The 20,140-nt window shown below is 37.1% G+C and overlaps 1 protein-coding gene across 2 annotated transcripts in view; it reads right to left on the bottom strand.

The window, feature by feature from the left end:
* The window catches only part of LOC112160752 (transcription initiation factor TFIID subunit 4), a 105,992-nt gene that overhangs the window by 81,178 nt on the left and 4,674 nt on the right, over positions 1-20,140 (bottom strand). The window contains exons 2-7 of one of the 2 annotated variants that reach the window (XM_024295527.2): positions 19,210-19,364; positions 6,802-6,945; positions 4,254-4,406; positions 3,747-3,869; positions 2,525-2,614; positions 1,567-1,776 (exon numbers count right to left, since the gene is read on the bottom strand). In XM_024295527.2, the coding sequence (XP_024151295.1) occupies positions 1,567-1,776; positions 2,525-2,614; positions 3,747-3,869; positions 4,254-4,406; positions 6,802-6,945; positions 19,210-19,364 (875 nt within the window). The remainder of the gene's footprint in view (positions 1-1,566; positions 1,777-2,524; positions 2,615-3,746; positions 3,870-4,253; positions 4,407-6,801; positions 6,946-19,209; positions 19,365-20,140) is intronic. The other variant, XM_024295528.2, reaches the window with a different exon arrangement.

The following is a 20,140-nucleotide window of genomic DNA, read 5'->3' as shown; positions in this document are numbered from 1 at the left end:
CAATTTTCCTAAAAGTGATATCAGACGCCTTCAAAACTTAAGGGGTTTCCAAATTTTATGAGTGGATGTCTTGGATTTAAAGCTACGAGGCATCATCTGTAAATTATCTTAAATGTAACTTAAATCTGCAGCTTTGCCTTGTTTGTCCTGAGGGAACTTATTACTTTTCTCTGTTATGGCTTCAATTTTTTTCTAATTTATTAGAATGTGGATTTATTTTGACCTAATAGATAAAATGGTGATCCCACATTGATGATCAAAAGCAAATATAGATTTGAAATGAAATATAGTCACCAAATTAAAACTGGATTCCCATATCCTGATAGTCCTGTTTTAAAACTATTTATCAGCTGTGTTTTAGTTTCTTATTCGATAAATCTTATCAGTAAAAAGGTCAAAGTGGTTCAGCAGGCACTACTCTGACCTCAGTAAGTTGTGAGTTTAAATCCAGTCAGACAGTTTCAGGAATGGCAGTGGGTAAAATACTCTTTACAGATGAAGAGCTGGAGTGTGAGGTCACTTTTGACTTAGTTTGGTTTGATTTAAAGCCAGAATTCAGGGCTGCAGTTGTCATTTCTGCCAGATTTGACCTGAATCTGAGTTTTCTGAAAGTGGGTGAATAAGAAAAACGCCAAGAATGGCTTGTCAAAAGCTGAAGATATGATGACCATTAATTAACCATTAATTAATTACATATTAATTACATACATAGGTACATATAGTACTTACTCAATTACATATGTACAGTACTTACATGCATACAGATTTACTTAAGTACATATATACGTATAGGACTTACAGACGCAGCGTAAGAGTACTTACGTACAAACAGTCCTTACTTAACTACATACGCATGTACAATACTTACACACGTAACACAAGTACAGTAATGACATACGTAATGTAAGTATAGTATTTACATACAGTACTTATGTCCATACAGCACTTACTAAACTACATAAGTACGTACAGTACTTACATACGTAACGTAATAAGTACAGTACTTAAATACAGTACTTTTTAAGTACAATACTTACTTAAATACGTGCTATACTTACATACTTGGAGTACTTACTTACATATGAACATACAGTACTTAATTACATACGCACACAGAGTAGTCATTTACATATGTTTAGTACTTATTTACCTACCTACTTATTTACTTATGGTCCTTTGTAACGTACATATGTACAGTAATTACTTACTTACTTATGTAGGTACTTATGTACGTTTGTACTTACGTTGGTACTGTTGGTACTTACTTGTTTACTTACATTGGTACGTAAAGTACCTACTTACGTAGGAATAGTACATATATACATTCAGGTACGTACAGTACTTGCGTGTGTGTGTGCGTGCATACATACATATATATATATATACATATTTTTTTTTGTTTGTTTTAGAATTGTGAGTCTTGCAGCAATTTATGAGTTTCACTTACTGTAAATATGGAGTTCATCTTCAAATTCTATTCTTTTTTTTTTTTTTCAAAGCAGAATTTCATGTAGAAACTCCCATTAGAGTCTGCTCACGAGGGCGTTTTCAACAGTCTGTACATACCATTGCAGCTGCATGTCCGAGCGTCCCAGCAGGCAGTGCGCCGGCGCCCGGAGTGGTGCTGACACTGTTGGGGTGGCTTATGCGCACAGCTGGCCCGGCCACGATGGCAGGCGGGGTGCTGCCGGGTGCTGGTTTGATTCCCTGCTGCGGGGGCTGGGTCAGGGACTGCTGACTATTCAGCAGAGACAGCCTCAGGGCCGGGAGGCTCTTCTGTTCACGAGGAAGCAGGAGGGGGTCAGAGATTAGAGTGCCTCCATGACACAGACATGATTGGTAGAAAGCCAACAACAAAGACAGTTCACCGTTATGTCTAAACCTTTTCAAATATGTCAAAAGATGACAAACCTTTTAGTGATTAATGCGGATTTACTCGAAACACAATCACTTTTTAAACATAAAAATACATTTGTATTGTAGTATTTATTACAAAATACTAAACTAACCACAAGTAGAACACCTGAGAAGTTAATGCAGCTCATTATTGGCCACTGTGACCACATTTCGGACATAAACGATCTAACACTGCTTGACAACGTCTGATGGCGGCCGGGTTGCGAGGTCGACCGTCTTGATGTGACGCTCATCGCAGCTGGCTGAAGGAAGCTACTGGGTGCTGGCTGGAGGGGCCACTGTCACAGACAGTCAGAAGTAAGACCAGGGGGGGGGTGCATGCGTGGCTCTACTGTCAAACCGAGCATCACTGGTTCTGCTGCCGGGCAAAGGGCTACTTTAGGGAAGCCCATTTAGGACAATATTTGAGGTTTGAGAGTGACTGCAGGTGCGAGTCACAAAGAGGCTCAGCTTTTTAATTTAAGGGGGTAATTCAAGCCTTTAGTAAGGATTTGACTTCAAGATGGAAGTGTGGAGTTTAAAGAAAATGGACCAAAACACATCATTTACAGCAGGTTTTCTCGTTGCTTTAAAAAAGGTTACAGAAAGTCTCTAAACTGATCCCCACCTTAAGAAAAGGCACCAGGTAAGGCTGTGGAGAGGACTTCAGCTCAGTCTGCAGGCGGCTGGTGAACTCTTCAGGTTCAATCTTGGCATCCTGTTTAACAAAATAAAAGCCTTTACCATCAGAGAAAGTCTCATTACTGAAGAAGTCAAACTTTTACAGTTTCATCCCTAAATGCTGTAACTTCTTGAACATTTACAGCTCAGATTAGAAATGTTCAGTAAAAGTTTCTTGCTGCCATCTAGAGGTTGGAAATGTTCAATACAACAACACAAATATGAAATTCATATTAACTTTTCTTTTTCTTGTTCAGGATATTACTATATGTATTATTAATATTCATAAACTTTAAAGTTTTTGAAATTTTGAGCAAAATATGCCCCATAGGAAATGAATGAGAAAGTCTTCGAATTTCAACATTTTAAGTAGATTATCAACAAACCCTTAAATACATTCATGGGCTATGTTTTAATCTTATTTAGTAATTTTCAAAAATTTGGAGTTTACCTAATATTTTAGCAACATACCAACGTTTTTGGCTAATTTGTTATCTACTGTGTTTTTTAGGATAATTTAGAGTTTAGCTTCTTTTTTAGCAACATAATAAAGTTTTAGACTAATTTAGTTTACTGATGAATTTTAGGCTATTTTAGAGTTTAGCTAGTAATCACAAACTAGTTTTTTTTGTGGCTACTTTGGCCTTTACTGAGTTTTTTATGCTAATTTGGAATTGAGCTAATATTTTAGCATTATGCTAACACATTTTGGCTAATTCGTTATCTAATGGGATTTTTAGGCTAATTTAGTTTACCTTTTATTTTAGCAACAGGCTCACATTTTTGACCAATTTATTTTACTGAGGAATTTTAAGCTATAATGGAGTTTAGCTAGTAATTAAGCAACGAGCTAGCTTTTTGGCTAATTTGGCATGTACTGAGGTAAAAGATAAAAACATAAAAAAAACATTCACATTTTTCACATTTTGAGATATGCTAGTATATTTTTATATTTTGCTTTTGTTCATGTCAAAAAATAGACATAATTCATATGTATTAACAAAAAAAGAAGGTAATAAATGCAAATCCTAATTTCTTAAAGGTTTGAAGGCTAACCCTTCTAGGTTTTGATCAGTAGAAAACGAGCCCAAATGTCTCTTTTACTGTTAAAGGTTGCAGACTCCTGGTATATGGTCTTGAATGAACTGTGACATTGTTTTGGAACTCACCAACAGGTCTTGGACCAGAGCCTTTACGTTCTTGGACGTCTCTGGGGACGGAGAGTTGTGAGATGCAAGTTTGATGAGAGTAGCCAAGAAATTCTTACACTTCTTCACGTTTTCTTGCATTTCCTGCAACAGAACCAGGGATCCGTTAGCCTCTGTATGAAAGAAAGAAAGACTACAGATTCACTTAAAACTGCACATCAGTCGGTAAATGTTCAAGTCACTGCCAGATTGACCTCATGAGCATCAATGGGGTGAAATTAAAATCGTGTTTTTGTTCAATGATCACTTTGAAAAAAAAAAAAAAACAACAAACAGTGTTTTGGTCAGTGTGTGAATATAAAAGGTGGCATGTGTGTGAGCACGTGTGAGACTCTTTGTCCATGCCCAGCTGTGCAATAGGGTCCGATATGATGAGGTCCGCGGCTGAGCAGCAAGCCTCCTGGCAGCTTTGGGAGCGCCGGGCCCGCCTCCATAGAATTTGATCAAATAAAATCAAGGAAAACAGACCTGGGACACGACAGGACCTCCGGGAGCTGCGGCGATGCCCGCTTGTGCAGGCTGCACTGGCTGAGAGGCAGGCTGAGACGGGGCCTGGGGGGTCATAACTACAGGGGCCTGCTGTGGAGCCGTCACTGCCACGGTGGGCGCCACGGGGCCCTTCTGGAAGAGCAAAGAAAGAGACAGAGAGATAAACAGGACGTGACGCTTCGCTCGCAGCAAGGCCACAGAGAACAGGAGGCAGGCGCCACAGCGCTCCTGTCACATCTAGTGTCCTAACTTCAGTGGACATCTCTTCAAAGACGAGGAGGAAAGAGGAGGAGGTGACAAGGAAGAAGAATAGAAAACGGGAGGCCATCGATGCCGGATTTGTGGCTACCTTTCGGTCAGCAGTTTTGAAAAGATTTGATTGTCCAGGTTCATAAATTTATAAGAAACTACAGTATGTCTGATATATTATAGGATACTTTTTCCTTTAAAGCTCGTCTGTTCTAAATTGATGTATGAATGAAATAATTCAAAGTAGAAAGCAAAGAACATAAGTCGATATTGTCTGCCTCCAAATTACATTTATTTTATAAGTTATTGTAGAGGATCTAATTTGGAAATAAATGTTACATGTAGGTTTAAAGTTCACAAAAGTTTAAGATATCCTGCATGATGGGAACAAAAGTATGAGCTGAGGTTCCCATCATAAAAAGAGATGCTGCAATAATTTAGAACCACTCCAATAGAAAATTGTGTTTTTGGTGTTTTTAATCACATTTATGCAGCCTTTTTCTAAGATGGAGGACAAATATGAACAAAAAATTCGCTTAAAATTGAATTTCCAATTATTTTTTAAGTAAATAATTGTGAATCAGGAGCAGACAAAATATTTAGTTTGAAAAAGAGCTTATTTGTTGCACAGAAAATACACCACAATCTCCCTGCTCCACGCTCCCAGCGACAGGGAGGGGAAGAGGGGCGGGGTTGCTCAGCACCAATGATCCCATTTATAACTCAGAGACTAATTTCTAAATAACTAATACAAAACTATGCCTTAGAAAAATGGTAATTTGAAAAAATTTGGGTAAAAACAACATAATCACAAATAAAAGACGACTTGGAACGATTTTACGAGAAAATCAAAGGATGATCGGAGGGAGTCTTTAATGTTTTATAGTACAAGTCCTTCCTAATGAGACAGGCTTTGATTGTTCCTGGGTCCAAATCTGACCAGACCCACTGTACCACAGAGTTTCTAAAGGAAAATGTACCAAGAGCAGTCAAAAGATGACATGATCAAAGGTCGGGTCTCTAATGTAATGAACTTAAACCGTCCTTTAAGAATAAAAGCCTCACGTTAACGTCTCTCAAAGGGGCTGTTAACGTCTGTGGTCTTTAAACTGTGAAAACTTGTACTGAGAGAAAAATCAATACTTCCAAGCTGCTGAAAAAAAAACAGGAAGTGCTTTCCTGTTTAGTGAAGGTGTCTGTCAATCTTTTTTTTTTGTATTGGGAATAATAATCTATACTGTACTAACATTTAAACTGTAGATGATTAGTACACACAAAATGTTTTCCTGCTGTGTCGCACATCTTAAGATGAATTAAAGACTCTGTCCCGATTCACTCACTACTCCCTGACCCTTAAAGACCATCTAGTGCCGTGGACACCATGCTCACTCATTGATTAATTTTAACTTACTCGATTACCAAAATAAAAACCTAATAGATATGAACATTTCACAAAGACTATTTAAGAATCAGCTGGGTTCTGATGATGAAAACTTTATCAGATTTATAAAAAAATAAGTTTAAAAAAACTTTTTTTGTAAATGACAAAATCCTCAATTGCAATGCATGGTGGTCTATATTAATCAATACATCGAGCATTGATGCACACTGGTTTTCCACAAAGACTTCTGGGAAATTTTCAGGGCACTGGATTTGGGATTTATGGATTCGGACGTCCCGATAAAATGGCGAACGCCCTATAAAGTGCACTAAAAAGTAAGTATTGGGAGAATTTTGGAACAACCAATCTTTAACTTCCTTATTTGTAACATCATTAAGAGAATAAATAGCATAATCTTTTTTTGTGTTACAGACCAAAAATGCAAAACCAGCTAAAAGTTAAATAAAGAGGAAGTTGTAAGTTGTTACCTTGGAATTTTTTTATTTAAGCACCCAACTGACCCCACTTTTCCTTTATATTCTGTGGCAGTTTTCCATCCACGTATATCCTTTATTCATACATCTGAGTACAAATATCATAAATACTATTATTTTTATCTTTGTTTCTTTATTGTAACTAAAGCTTCAAACAGGATTCTTCAAATTTCTGTCAATGATATCCACTGACTCAATGAATTTTTAGGACAAAAAAAACTTCCTGGCCGCTTCAATTCCTTTCAGTAAAGTGAGACAAAACGGAAACTAGATTAAGGAACAATAAACCCTTTTAACCACTGACTTGAACAGTGAAACCCTTCACCCTAATGTTTATCAGCATCGCATCAGGGATGCCATTGACAGAAAATGTCAAGCATGCGTGTGAGGAATGTGATCTCACAGGGCGTATTGCAGGACAGGAGGAAGCAGAGGAAGAAGAGGAGGTCTGCAGGGCAGGGCTGGAAGGAGTGGGAGAGGGAGAGGGCGCCATGTTGGCCGAGGTCAGAGGACACTGCCTGGCGGTCTGAGGGGTCACAGGAGACGGCTGGAAAGAAAGAGAAGCAGGATGAGAAAAGAGCAGCACAGAGCCTTGCAGAAAGAGTACAGGAAGGTCAGGAAACAAGGAGGAGGAAGAGGCTGCATGTTGATGGAGACTGAAACACAAAACCAAAAGTTGTCAGGGGTTCTCCAAACAGGTGTGTAGACTGACGGGTGGAGCCCAAAATTCTGTCTCTTTTTGTAGAGACAAAAGAATGACGAACAACATTCTGCACCAAGAGCTGTTCATTTGGAAGGAATTAAGAGTCGTTCTGGTTAATGAACTTTTAATTTTTTTGTTCTTAATCACTTTGGATAAAATCACAACAATTTCAAACACTAACTATGAACTGTAGGCAAACAATTGTTTGTTTTGAGTTTGTAGATGTTGAATTGTTCAAGATGTTGAAGAACTGACTCCAACTGAACTTTAATAACAACCACCAAAGAACAAATGTGAGCTGACAAATGCCCCATTTTTTTCTCAAACATCAAGAACAATAAAAAAAGGAGGGAAGAAAAAAAAAAAAGCACAAATGATTAAATGCTAGTGGCTCTAGTTAAAGTTATTACCATGAACAAAAGTGAAAATGGCTCTTGCATTTCTACTTTTCAAGAATTTAAGTGAAGTAAAATGACCTAGTTTACATGGGATTGCACATTCTAACGTGAAGTGTGTTTGGTGCCGCCTCACCTTTGCAGCATACAATGTAAATTAACAGCAAATACGTAGAAATACAGGGACTTTGAGAGCTAAAATTATTGAAATGATTAGAACTAGACATTTCCTGCGAATATGCTAGTGGGAATGCTATGAGCTTAAGATCCTCGCTGAAGATGCTAGAGCAGATAGCCGAAGATGCTAAAATAGTTGAAAATACTGTAATGGATAGCGAAAATAGCTGAAGCTTATAGCTGAAGACACTGAAGCTTATGGGTGAAATCGCTGAAGGTAATAACTGAAAATGCTGAAGCTGATAGCTGAAAATGCTAAAGCTGATGGTTAAATCGCTGAAGCTAGAATCGCTGAAAACGCTAAAGCTGATAAATAAAAAAAAAATCGCTGAAGTTAGCTTCAGCTAGTAGCTGAAAATGCTAAAGCTGATTGCTGAAAACGCTAAAGCTGATGATTAAATCGCTGAAGCTAGAATTGCTGAAAACGCTAAAGCTGATAAATAAATAAAAACAGAAAAAAAATCGCTGAAGTTAGCTTCAGCTAGTAGCTGAAAACGCTAAAGCTGATTGCTGAAAACGCTAAAGCTGATTGTTGAAAACGCTGAAGCTAATAACAGAAAACGCAGAAGCTGATTGGTAAAAAAGCTGAAGCTTATACTGTAGTTCACAAAAGCTGAAACTCATAGCTGAAATCTCTGAAGTGATCGCTGAAAACGCTGAAGCTAGTAGTAGAAACACTAAAGCTGATTGGTGAAAACACTGAGACTGACAGTTAAAATCACTGAAGCTAATAGCTGAAAATGCTGAAGCTAGTAGGTGAAAATGCTAAAGCTGATTGCTAATAGTTAAAATCCTTGAAGCTAATACACGAAAACGCTGAAGCTTATTGTTGAAAACGCTGAAGCTGATAGTTGAAAACGTTGAAGCTAATAGCTGAAAATGCTAAAGCTGTTAGTTGAAAACACAGAAGCTGATACCTGAAAACACTGAAACTGATTGCTGATAGCTGAAGCTCAAAGTTGAAATCGCTGAAGCTAACAGCTGAAAACACTGAAGCTGATTGCTAATAGCTGAAGCTGATAGTTGAAAATGCTGAAGCTTTTAGCTGAAAACGCTGAATATCATTGCTGATAGCTAAAGCAGATAGTTGAAATCGCTGAAGCTGATTGCTGATAGTTGAAATTGTTGATGCTACTAGCTGAAATCGCTGAAGCTGAGAACTTGCTAAAATATTAGCTGAATGTCAAATTAGCCCAAGTGAAATGTTTTTCAATAAGAAAATAAAAACTCATAAACTTACCCAAAATATGTCAACCCGCCCAAAGCTGTTTTGCCTACAAAGTCAGAATCAAAACTGCTCTAGACTGGAGAAATCTGTTTTACTTTGAAATACATTTACTAACAGGTTTGCATAATAATGTTGTTAGAAACTTTACTTTGATCTGGAAGCAAAAGTACAAATCAGTCAGAATCGAACAACTTGAGTGTTGTTATTGGTCAACCTTTAGTCAGTGTGCCCCCAAAACACCTGGTGACCTGACCAGGGGACACCACAGCATCCCTTCAGTGATAAATGAAAGTCTGATCAAGTCTTAGGTTAAAACTGGGTAATAAAACAACAGTCAAACACCACCAGAAATGCTCAAACAGCCTTCATATTTCTGCTAAATAGATCTTTCTTCTCTTTTACCGCTTAAGTGAGTAATGATGATTTCATTTTAATTGGGCAGATTGGAATAGAGCTACTGGCACCAGTGGATAAATGCTCAGTGGATGCAGCTCAGCTGAGAAGATCACTGAGCAGTTTCATGTTAGCTGATTAGAAATCACATCAACTCTCACATGGATCATTTCTAAATTACAAAGGGAAGCACTTATCTGGAAAAACACAAAAATAAGTGTGTCTTAAAGATATCAGAGGTAATAGAAGCTCCAGAGCTGAGTCTTAAGGAATTCAACCAGTTATAAAACATCTCGTCTTTCCAAGTGTCACAAAGAATTAAAACGGATTTCCAGTTTTTGGTTAGTTTTCTTTTCTTTTTTCAAGCTATAAGAAATTTCCTCAAGCAGATTTGATGCATTTTAGATTCCCTGCTCCATGTCCATTTTTTTAAAAATTAAGATACAAATACGAAATTCAAGTAATGCAACAACTGAATCTTAAGAAAGTAAATAGACTCTTGTTTCAAGAAAAAATAATATTTTCTGTCTTAAAAGAGAGATAATGTTATTGGGAAGATTTCTCAATGGGAAAAAAGTCTTGATTTAAGAAAACATTTAAAAAGAGAGAAAAAAAAATCTAAATCTTGATAGATTTTTTATTGTAATTTAATGATTTTTCACTTTATTATTTCTTATTTAATCAGAGAATATTTTAGTTTTTTCATGGAGGCTTCTTTTTGCAGTGTGGTTAAAAAAAGTCTAATTTTAATGTAAATAGTGCCATGAAAACCTGACACATTAAACTTGAATTTGGGTGTTTTGTAAAATAGATCAGAAAAATTGTATTAATGTTTCTAAAGAAACCATTTTCCTGTCTGACAATAACAACTCAAGGTATAGTTAGCACCTTTGATATCCATTGAATTTGTCATTTCTCTTATATAAACATCTACTGTTTACAATATGTTTTTACAATAAATGAAAAGTAATAAAACACACTATTAGGAATAGGGACAGGTTTTATTGTCATTGTGACATGTTACATGAACCACTGAAATTCCAGAAAGTGTCCTTACAGTTGCGTGTCCAGAAATAGTTCAACAAAATAAAATCTTAAATTTTTAACGCAAGTTTAAAACACAAAACAAAAAGAAAAAATAGAAAAATATCCTCAAATTAGTCCACTTATTGCACAAAAATAAACGTTTTTTGTTTATTATTGTTAGGTTTAACAAAATAGTAATAATAGAAAATCGTATGTATTCCCTTAAAAACTGTACATTTAGTTTGTAAATGAGCACAAAAAGTTGTTCAATAAAAACAAAATACGGCACTGCAGGACGAATATGATAAAAAAATAAAGAGGTGTTTACAGCTCTAAATCATTTATTGGCAAAATTATAGAAATGTATTCTAACAAATACAGGAAGACAAAATGAATGCCAAAAATAAAACTTAGATACCCAGCGGCTCATCTTATACAAAAACGTACAAGCTCATAAACTGTTCCTGGCTGCTTGGCTTCTATTGTGTCTACAGGCCAAGTCCACCCAGGAGGGCCTCTGAGCGACCTCTGGCTCTCAGCCGTCTGTTCACAGACGGGCCAAAGCAGTCGCACACAGACTCCCATCCAAACTGCACCGACACACAAACAAAAACAGACACACAACCTCGCAGGGCCAGGATGAGAAGAAGTTTCCTCTGAAAGTTTTGCATAAAGAAGTGGGTGAAACTTGGGGTAGAGAGGGTGCAAGGAAGGGGTGATGAGAGCCACGGGGTGCATCGCACTGCCAGCTATGCCCCACTTGTTCACACTCCTCTCTCCTTCGCACGCACACACCGGAGCCAAAGCCTTGTTAGCTTTTTAAAATCATCAGGCAGTTGGATGATGAATGATTTAACAGGTATGGAAGGAAGGAAGCTCGGGATGCCTTCCGCTTCTCCCCTCAGGGCCGTGGGAAGAGTGACAGGCCGACAGAGGGGTTGAGCTCTGGGAATAAACACCATTCCCTTTCATTTCACTGATACCGCTTTTCCTGTCGAGATGGCATCGCCGCAGCCCACTAATTTGTCGGCGGAGCGACTGCGAGAGGCGATGACAATCTGTGAGTCTCTTTTGAGAGGTGTGCATCAGGATGCAGACAAGTTGGCTACAAGCAGAGAAAGAGGGAGCGCAGAGTTCTTCCTTGTTTATTACAAATCTGTAAAGATCCTTAGGAGTCTCACTCTGACCAATTTTTAGGAGTTTTTATAAAAAAGGCATATAAGTATTATTTTAGTCATTTTAATTTACATTTCTAACAGACAGATGGTAAAAACTGATTTTTTAAAGAACTATTTATTGATAGGGATTCATAACCACATGACTGACATTTCAACAAACTTTAATATTTTCATTGATAGAGATTTAACCTTCAGGATAGCCACATAAAACTAACAGAAGCACAAGATGCTGTGATCCAACACTGAAATATGAATGCATATTTTGCATATGTCACTGTTGGATGTCTGAGAAGCAGCTGACAGTTTTATCAGCAGAGGACAATGAAATGCTGCCCCCTACTGTCAGTCTGCAGCATTACGTTTTATCTGAAAATCGAAGCTGATTTTTATTTATTAATTGTTTGCAATACAGTGAACAGTCAGATCAATTTCTAAAGCTTTAAGAAACATTTACACTGACTCATAAATATATTTAATGATTAAAATACTGGTGTTTGATTGGAAATGTGTTCTTTTTTTGCTGGTTTTACTGTGAAAGAGATGTTTGGAAGTTATGTTTACTGTCAAATTAAAACTGTACCAATCAGTTGGTAAAAATAATTTTACATATTTTTTGCTATTTTAGTCAAACAAGTTCCTAAAAGCCTTTGTCTTGGACTTTGTGGCAAAAGTTTGACGGATTTCAGAATATTGGAATTTTAAATTAAGAGTTTCATAAAAGATAGAGACTCAGATTACAACGTATTTAATTATTCATGAGAACTTCTAGGAAAGAATTATGATGACTTTCTGATCGTTTGAACTTCAAAACTAACTAATATCCAAGTAAAAGTCAAAATATAGAAGACTTTCTGAAAGGTTTGGCATTGTACTGAACTAAAGTGGTGGTTAAATTAAAAGGTTGTGTCAGGGAAAATCGCACTTCTCAATTCTAAGGTTTTACAACTGCAACACATTTATGCATACATGGAAAGATCCACACATTCTCAAATGATGGAGGTAGTTTGTCACACGGTTCACCTTAAATGTGGTTTTTAAACTATTTAGAGTTTTTTTTGTCATTATTCTGCATTGTTTTATTATTTACTTTGCTTAACAGCACTTTGTGTTACAAAGTAATTTTGTTATGCAGTTTTTTTTTTTTTTTTAAGAAATCGGATGAAACTTGAGGGATTTTTCTATTCTACATAAATTATAAAATCTCTTTGTAGAAAATAAGCAAACTACTTTTTCACTTCTTGTAAAACCTGCAATAGCAGCAAAAACATGCAGAAACCAGCAGTTATTTTCTCTAAATCTCCTGAAGTCTCAGCACAGCATCAAACCTTTTAGATTTACAGTTAAGTTTCTTTTATTGTTCTGCAGAAAGTCAAACGTGTGAGCAAACATCAGCTTTGGACAAACGGCCAAATACTTGAGTCCAGATGACTTCACAGTACATGTAATGGCAGCTAAGTCAGTGACTGTGAGGTGGGGACCTCCTGATGCAAACTTAGCACAAATCATCACAGCTCCACCACCATGCCGGGCAATATGTCATTATTTAACTGTTGTCACTAGAATATTATTTTCCACAAAAATGATGCGTTAGATGTCTTATAGATTCAAGTGCAATATTTTAATATTAGGCCAAGCCTCCAAATTCTTTGAATTAAAAAAAAACTATTTTTGTTCATTTTATACACAGTTTCTATGAATACATTGAAACGCATTCACGTTTCAAAAGCAAAAAGTGCACAAAACAGAAAACAAGTGAAGCTGAAGGGGAAAAGTTTTCATCCCTGAAATGTGATCCATCAGTGAAAACCCAGAGCCATAAGAGCTGATAGACAAAAACTTAACATTCTGCAATCAATATCCAAAATACTTAGTAAAGATGTGCATTCATCACCCATCAACCCATGTTTTTAAAAGAATAATAAATCTACAGCTTGTAATAAACAAATTCCAAATAATGATTCTGCAACTTCTTTCTTCATCCACAACTTGTAATACATCAAACCTACTTTAAATCTGCAAAAAAATAAAAATATGTATATAATTCACTATATTTAAAAAAAAACAATCCTGTCCTGATTAGGGATTGGAAATTAGATATGGAATTAAAGAAAAGCTGTGTTTTAATGAGGCCAATAATAGTATTAGCTGACATGATCAAACATTTTCTGATTTAATTATTCAAACTAGTTTTCAAGACAGTCATCTGCATTTGCAGAAAAAAATATATGGAACCAAAGAAACTTGAAATGTGGTCATTGTTGACCTTAAATTAAGCTGGATAATTGCACTGAAATGTGAACTTTTAATTTTTTGTGTGACTTTTTAAATCATTCCTTAGGTTTTGTGAACACCTTTCAAATGAAAGGTTTGAACTCCCATTAAAATATGCTGAAATATCTATTATAGTTGCAAAAAATGTGAGCTAAAAAATAATAATAAAAAAAACGAAATTTATTAAAATAAGCGTTGATTATAAACTGTAAAACAAAGATGCAAAATGAACTTTTTCTGCACCACAGCCGAAGTAATGAATGTAATCACTAGAATTACCATGAAATAAAACATCAATGTGTGTTCAAGCAATATAGGGAATAATCAGTCGATTTACTCCTGCTACCGTTCATCCTAAATCCAGAAGAGCAAGTTTAATTTAGAGTTTGTCTTCACATGTTTCCCGAAAGAATTTTACGGCAAATCCTCCGGTGATCTCTCATTTGTTTGTTGTGCTTGGAGAGAAGTGATGGATCAATCTTTAGACATAAACTGCAGGAAGTTTCAACTTCTCTCTTCAATGAATAAACTCCAAAAAAAATATTTGAAAACTAGTCTTTCAACCAAAAAAACTGTGAAAAAGCCTCAATAAACGTAAAAAGTTTTCAAACATATTTGTGAGATTTTACTCCTCACAAATTTTAATAAAACAATAATTGCAAACGTAATTTTTCCACAACAGTAGAATAGTTTCTTCCTAGAGAATTAAAACCCTAAATTCAGCACCGGGAGCTTCTCTCTTGAAGACTCTCTTCTGGTTTCATGGAAAGTAAAAGCAGGAATAATTCTCCAGCTAAACCTTTTCCACGACGACCCGATCAAACAAGTGTCAGCTGCTTTGGTTAGAGGGTGTCTCAAGTCCTAATAAGTTCAATTGTGGTCAAAACGATCTGGAGAGGATCATAATTGAGCCTCCCTGAGGGAAACGGAGACCTTTGTCTGCTGCACAACCATGACCTGATCCAGACGCCTTCCTCTGCATGAAACCCAACAATGTGACATCCATTAGAAGTCAAAAACATTTATTTTTTTAAGTGTCTGGATTTGATAACCAAGTTATTTTTAAAGACCCACTCCAATCCTTTTATGATCTATTTTAAAAGTGCCCCCAGTGATCTTTAAATTATGATGATGCCGTTTTTCTCCAAAATGATAAAAGTTGTGTCGTTTTCTAGGACATAGTTTCTGCTGAGCAACATCTGTGGGCGGGGCCGCTGCCGAGAAGCAACCCCGCCCCCACTTCTCGTTGCTGAGAGCTCAGAGCAGGAAGCTTGTGGCCCACCAAGTGTATTTTCTATGTAACAAATAAGCTTTTTACCAAACTGCCTTTTTGTCTGTTCTCATTCACAACAATTTGAAGAAAGAAATACCCAGAAATGCCTTTTTGAGCTTAATAATTCTCCTCCATCATCAGAAAAATCCCACAAGAACATGTTAATAAACACCATTTTCATCAGAACTGGGCTTTAAAGTAGCAACTGGTTACAAAATGAAAGCAGAGTTAATCATGTTGGCCCTTTATGGAATGAATTTTGGACTTGTTAATGTAAAAAAAAAAAAAAATCTTCACTCTTCATCAGTCAGAGGAAAAAAAAAACTGAAAACTTGTAAAACTTTGCTTTTATGTTCAATTAATCAAGAAATGCTCGATAATGCTCCCTCATCAGAGACCCATCCTGCCTTTTGCCCTGTGAAGACCGATTTCTGTGTGACCTTCAGTACGATTGAGCAGTTATGACAAAGGAGTGATTGATTTAGTAAACTAAGCTGCTCGGGTGACACGACCCTCCCGGGGCTGACAGCCCGAGGCTCTGTTTTCAGGCAGGTTTCACCTGCTGGGGCAAAGAATCTGAGGTCCAAACTACGCAGAACGGGACAGAACTTCCCTCGTCTTTTACTGAAAGCCATATGGAAAATGCAAAACACTTTGACATCTTTGTTGTCCTTAAACTGACAGAGGAGATGTCAGCTGGATAAAAGCTGAGCAAGCCTTAAAAAAACTGTCTTCACAGGTGGATATGGGCTGTGCGGACACAAAAACCTGTACGGGGCACATAGGTGGTCCACAAAAATATAAAACCGCTTGCAAAAATGTTCATGTACATTTATTCAACAGGCATGCTGCGGGTGAAGATTGAAATAACACGTAAGTAAGGGGGAAGTAGCTGAGATGCAGGTATGTCGAAAAGGTTTTCATTTATTTACAACCTCTCTAAATCCTGTGCACTGCACAAGGACTGTTAGAATTCAGGAAATTAGACCGTATGTGGGCATCCACTTACGTATCACCTGCACACCCCGTGCATGGAGCATTTCTGCAGCCAACAAACGACTAGAGCAGGGGTCTGCAACCTGCGGCTCCAGAGCCAGGTGAGACTCTTATCTCTCCATGGTGGCTCTCTGGCTACGCTTTTTGGCTAATTTGTTATCTACTGAGATTGTTTAGGCTAATTTGGAGTTTAGCGTCTACTTTAGCAACATGCTAATGTTTTTGGCTAGTTTGGCATCAACTGAGGCTTTTTTTAAGGCTAATTTAGAGTTTAGCTTCTATTTTAGCAACATGCTAACGTTTAAGGCTAATTTGGCATCGACGATGTTTTTTGAGGCTAATTTAGAGTTTAGCTTCTTTTTTAGCATATTGCTAACAGTTTTGACTACTTTAGTTTACTAATAAATTTTAGGCTATTTTAGAGTTCAGCTAGTAGCCAAGCAACAAGCTAGTTTTTTTTTTTTTGGCTAATTTGACCTCTACTGAAGTTTTTGTGCTTATTTGGAGTTTAGCTAGTATTATAGCAACATGCTAACATTTTGGGCTAATTTATTATTTAGTGGGGCTTTTGAGGTTAATTTAGAGTTTAGCTTCTATTTTAGCAACAGGCTAAATTTTTTGACTAATTTATTGTACTGAGGAATTTAAGGCTATTTTGGAGTTTAGCTAGTATTTAAGCAATGAGCTAGCTTTTTGGCTAATTTAGCATTTCCTAAGGTAAAAGTTAAACACATCACATTTTGAGAGATTGCTAGTTTCTTATATTTTTGCTTTTATTTGTGCCAAAAAATTAGACATAAGTGATATTTAAAAAAAGAAGGTACTCAATGCAAATCCAAATTTCTTTAGGACTGAAGTAAATCTTTGCGGCTTGGTTTTGATCATTAGAAAACTAGTACAAGTGGCTCTTTTACTGTTAAAGGTAGCCGACCCCTGGACTAGAGTATGGCGTAAGGGCACTGTACAACAGCATTATCCATATTTCACACACACACAACAATGTCTTTTGAGGTGGTTGATCAAGCTACCTGCTCACCTTAAGATGAAGCCCACTATGACCCCTCCACGGGCCTGACAACCAACACACCACCCATACAAGTCAACCCCCTATACGGGTGCATGTGACTAAAGCTTTGGGTGACACCACCTTGAATGAGAAAGAAACCAGGTGATACAGTGAGGCAAAGAAGTGTTGAGTCAGCCACCAACTGTGCACGTTCTCCCACTTAAAAACATGAGAAAAACCTGTAATTTTCAGCAACTACGGGACAAAATGAGAAAAAAAATCCAGAAAATCACATTGTCTGATTTTTGGGGAATTTATTTGAACATTATGGTGGAAAATAAGTATTTGGTCAATAACAAAAGTTCAACTGAGTACTTTGATATATCCCTTTTGTTGGCAATGACAACAGTCAAATGTTTTCTGTAAGTCTTCACAAGGTTTTCACAAACTGTTGATGGTATTTTGGTCCATTCCTCCATTCAGATCTCCTTTAGAGCAGTAATGTTGTGGGGCTGTCGAAAGACCCAGACACGTTTCATCTTCAATGCCCTAGCAGGTTTTCACCCAGAATCTGACCATACATGGCCCAGTTCACTCTGTCCTTTACATTGATCAGTTATCCTGGTCCCTTTCCACCCCCATGCTTTACAGCAGGTATGGTGTTCTTTGGATGCAACTCCGCATCATTTCTTCTCCAAACAGTAGAATTCTTACCAAAAAGTTCTACTTTGGTTTCATCTGACCACAGGACATTCCCCAAATCTTCTTCTGGATCATCCAGATCTTCTCTAGCAAACTTTAGACGGGCCTACACATGTACTGGCTTTAGCAGGGGGACACGTCTGGAACTGCAGGGTTTGAGTCCTTGCATAGAGCCGTAGTGTGTTACTTAAGGAAGCCTTTTTTACGTTGGTCATTCTCTAGGTCTTCCCGTGTGTTTCTGGGATTTTTACTCACCATTATTGTGATCATTTTGAACTCACTGGGTCAGATCTTGCAGGAAGCCCTAGATGGAGGGAGATTATCAGTGTATGTCTTCCATTACCTAATAATTGCTCCCACAGTTGATTTCTTCACACCAAGCTGCTTACCTATTGAAGATTCAGTCAATTTTGTTTCTGGTGTCCTCAGACAGCTCTTTGGTTTTGGCCATAGTGGAGTTTGGAGTGTGACTGTTTGAGGTTGTGGACAGGTGTATTTAATATAGATAACGAGTTCAAACAGGTGTCATTAATACAGGTAACGAGTGGAGGACAGAGGAAGAAGTTACAGGTCTGAGAGAGACAGAGATCTTACTTGTTTATAGGTGACCCAAAATGTATTTTCCACCATAATTTACAAATAAATTATTTAAAAATCAGACAATGCAATTTTGGGGATATTTTTTTCTTATTTTCTTATAGTTAAGCTATGATTAAAATAACAGGTCTCTCTTTTCTTTTTATGTGGGAGAACTTGCACAAATGGTGACTGACTAAATACTTTTTTGCTCCACTGTATCACCTAATGACCAACTTTTAGCAGCACATTTCTTCCCTGGACTATAAACACATCCAGGAGCAACCTCATCATCCTTGTACATGGAATCTACAAATAATTGGTTTTCAATTATTAGCCTTTTCTGCAGTTATTTTACATGACGTATCTTTGTTTTTGCAGGAAAAAGAAACAAATTATTTTTCTCTTCAGAATAAAAGTCTCTACTGAACTTTTCGCTGCCCCTTTATAAAGGATATTTTTAAGAGTGGTAGAATTATCTCCACACTGAGGTCAGGACATCACAGTCACGACTATCTTGCAGTGATGATCAAAACTGACCTTTTAAGATGATATCTAGAAAACCTTTAATAGCATTTACTTTAATCTCATCCAATTTCTTACTGCGTCTTAAAGCACTCCAGATTTATAACAATTAATCAGCTGTCAGTCCTTTGTTTCACTTTGAAAACGGAAACAAGTGTGTTTGCAAGACATTCAAAAGACAAGAGTTGAGATTATCATTCAGCTAATCATACATGAAACAGAACTTTAGTGAAACAGCTCGTATCTAAACATTCAGGGACAGCACGCACAGTTAAACATCAACCTTACATTCTCATGAACTGAAACAGGTTAAAGAAGCGGTGGCAGAGAAGCTCCACGTCCACGCCATGGCGGAGGCTCACCTGTGGCGTTGTCACTCTGAAGGTGGTTCCTGTGGTGGGGGTGGCGGGTCGTGGAGAGATGCTGTTTTGGGCCTGAGCTTGGGCTTGAGCTTGAGCCAAAGCCTGCTGGGGAACCATCACCAACTGACCCAACTCCGTACGGACCAGAACCATCCCTGAGGAAGAACAAGGACAAGTTCTTCATGGTTATCCGAACGTCCAGATCTTTGGGTCAGTTTGAAATTATAGCCCAATGGTAAAAAAAACAAAACAAAAAAACGTTCTTTCAACTTGTAAGATTTCCTACGTCTGCTTCTATTTTCCAGTTTCTCAGAAACAGAGAAAGTTGGACATTTTTTCTTCTCTGCCGATACATATGCCTCTGGGGTAATGTGACTTTAATCTGCAGTTACTGTCCTGACTGGTCCACACTGTCTCTGTGGTTCTGGTCACTCTCTTTCTTCTTCTTCTCACCCTCCTCTCTGTTGCTGTTCTTTCACCCCTGCAGATGAAGGCAGATGGCTCTCCTCCGAGTCTGACCCTTGCAGAGCTCTCTTTTTTAACAAGCAATGACGCTCCTGATTTTGCAGCTACGACTTTAACTGGAAATGTAAATTAAAAAAAACTATCAAAACAAGTGATGAAACCCTTAAGTTTTTCTTGATTAATTTATTTTTTTTAAAAGAAAAGATGATTTTATCCACACATAATTCTCAAATTAAAAAAAAAACATTTTTGTAAACTAAAAAAAATGTGGACACCTTTAGAAAAGTTGTGAAACAGAAACTAAAGTGAACACGACCTGCATCTAAAACCTCTTTAGTGTATCTATTAAAAGAATTATGTAAGAGACATTTGAAAATGCAGCTTCTCTTTTAAATGTAGGCACAGTCTGACTTCTAATTTATATGCTGATTAGCTCTATAATTTGTTTCTGGTTTTATGGTATGAC

The sequence above is a fragment of the Oryzias melastigma genome, linkage group LG3, assembly GCF_002922805.2.
Source record: "Oryzias melastigma strain HK-1 linkage group LG3, ASM292280v2, whole genome shotgun sequence".
Classification (NCBI taxonomy): Eukaryota; Metazoa; Chordata; class Actinopteri; order Beloniformes; family Adrianichthyidae; genus Oryzias; species Oryzias melastigma.
Note: the sequence above shows the minus strand (reverse complement) of the source record. Positions and strands in the feature narration are given on the sequence as shown.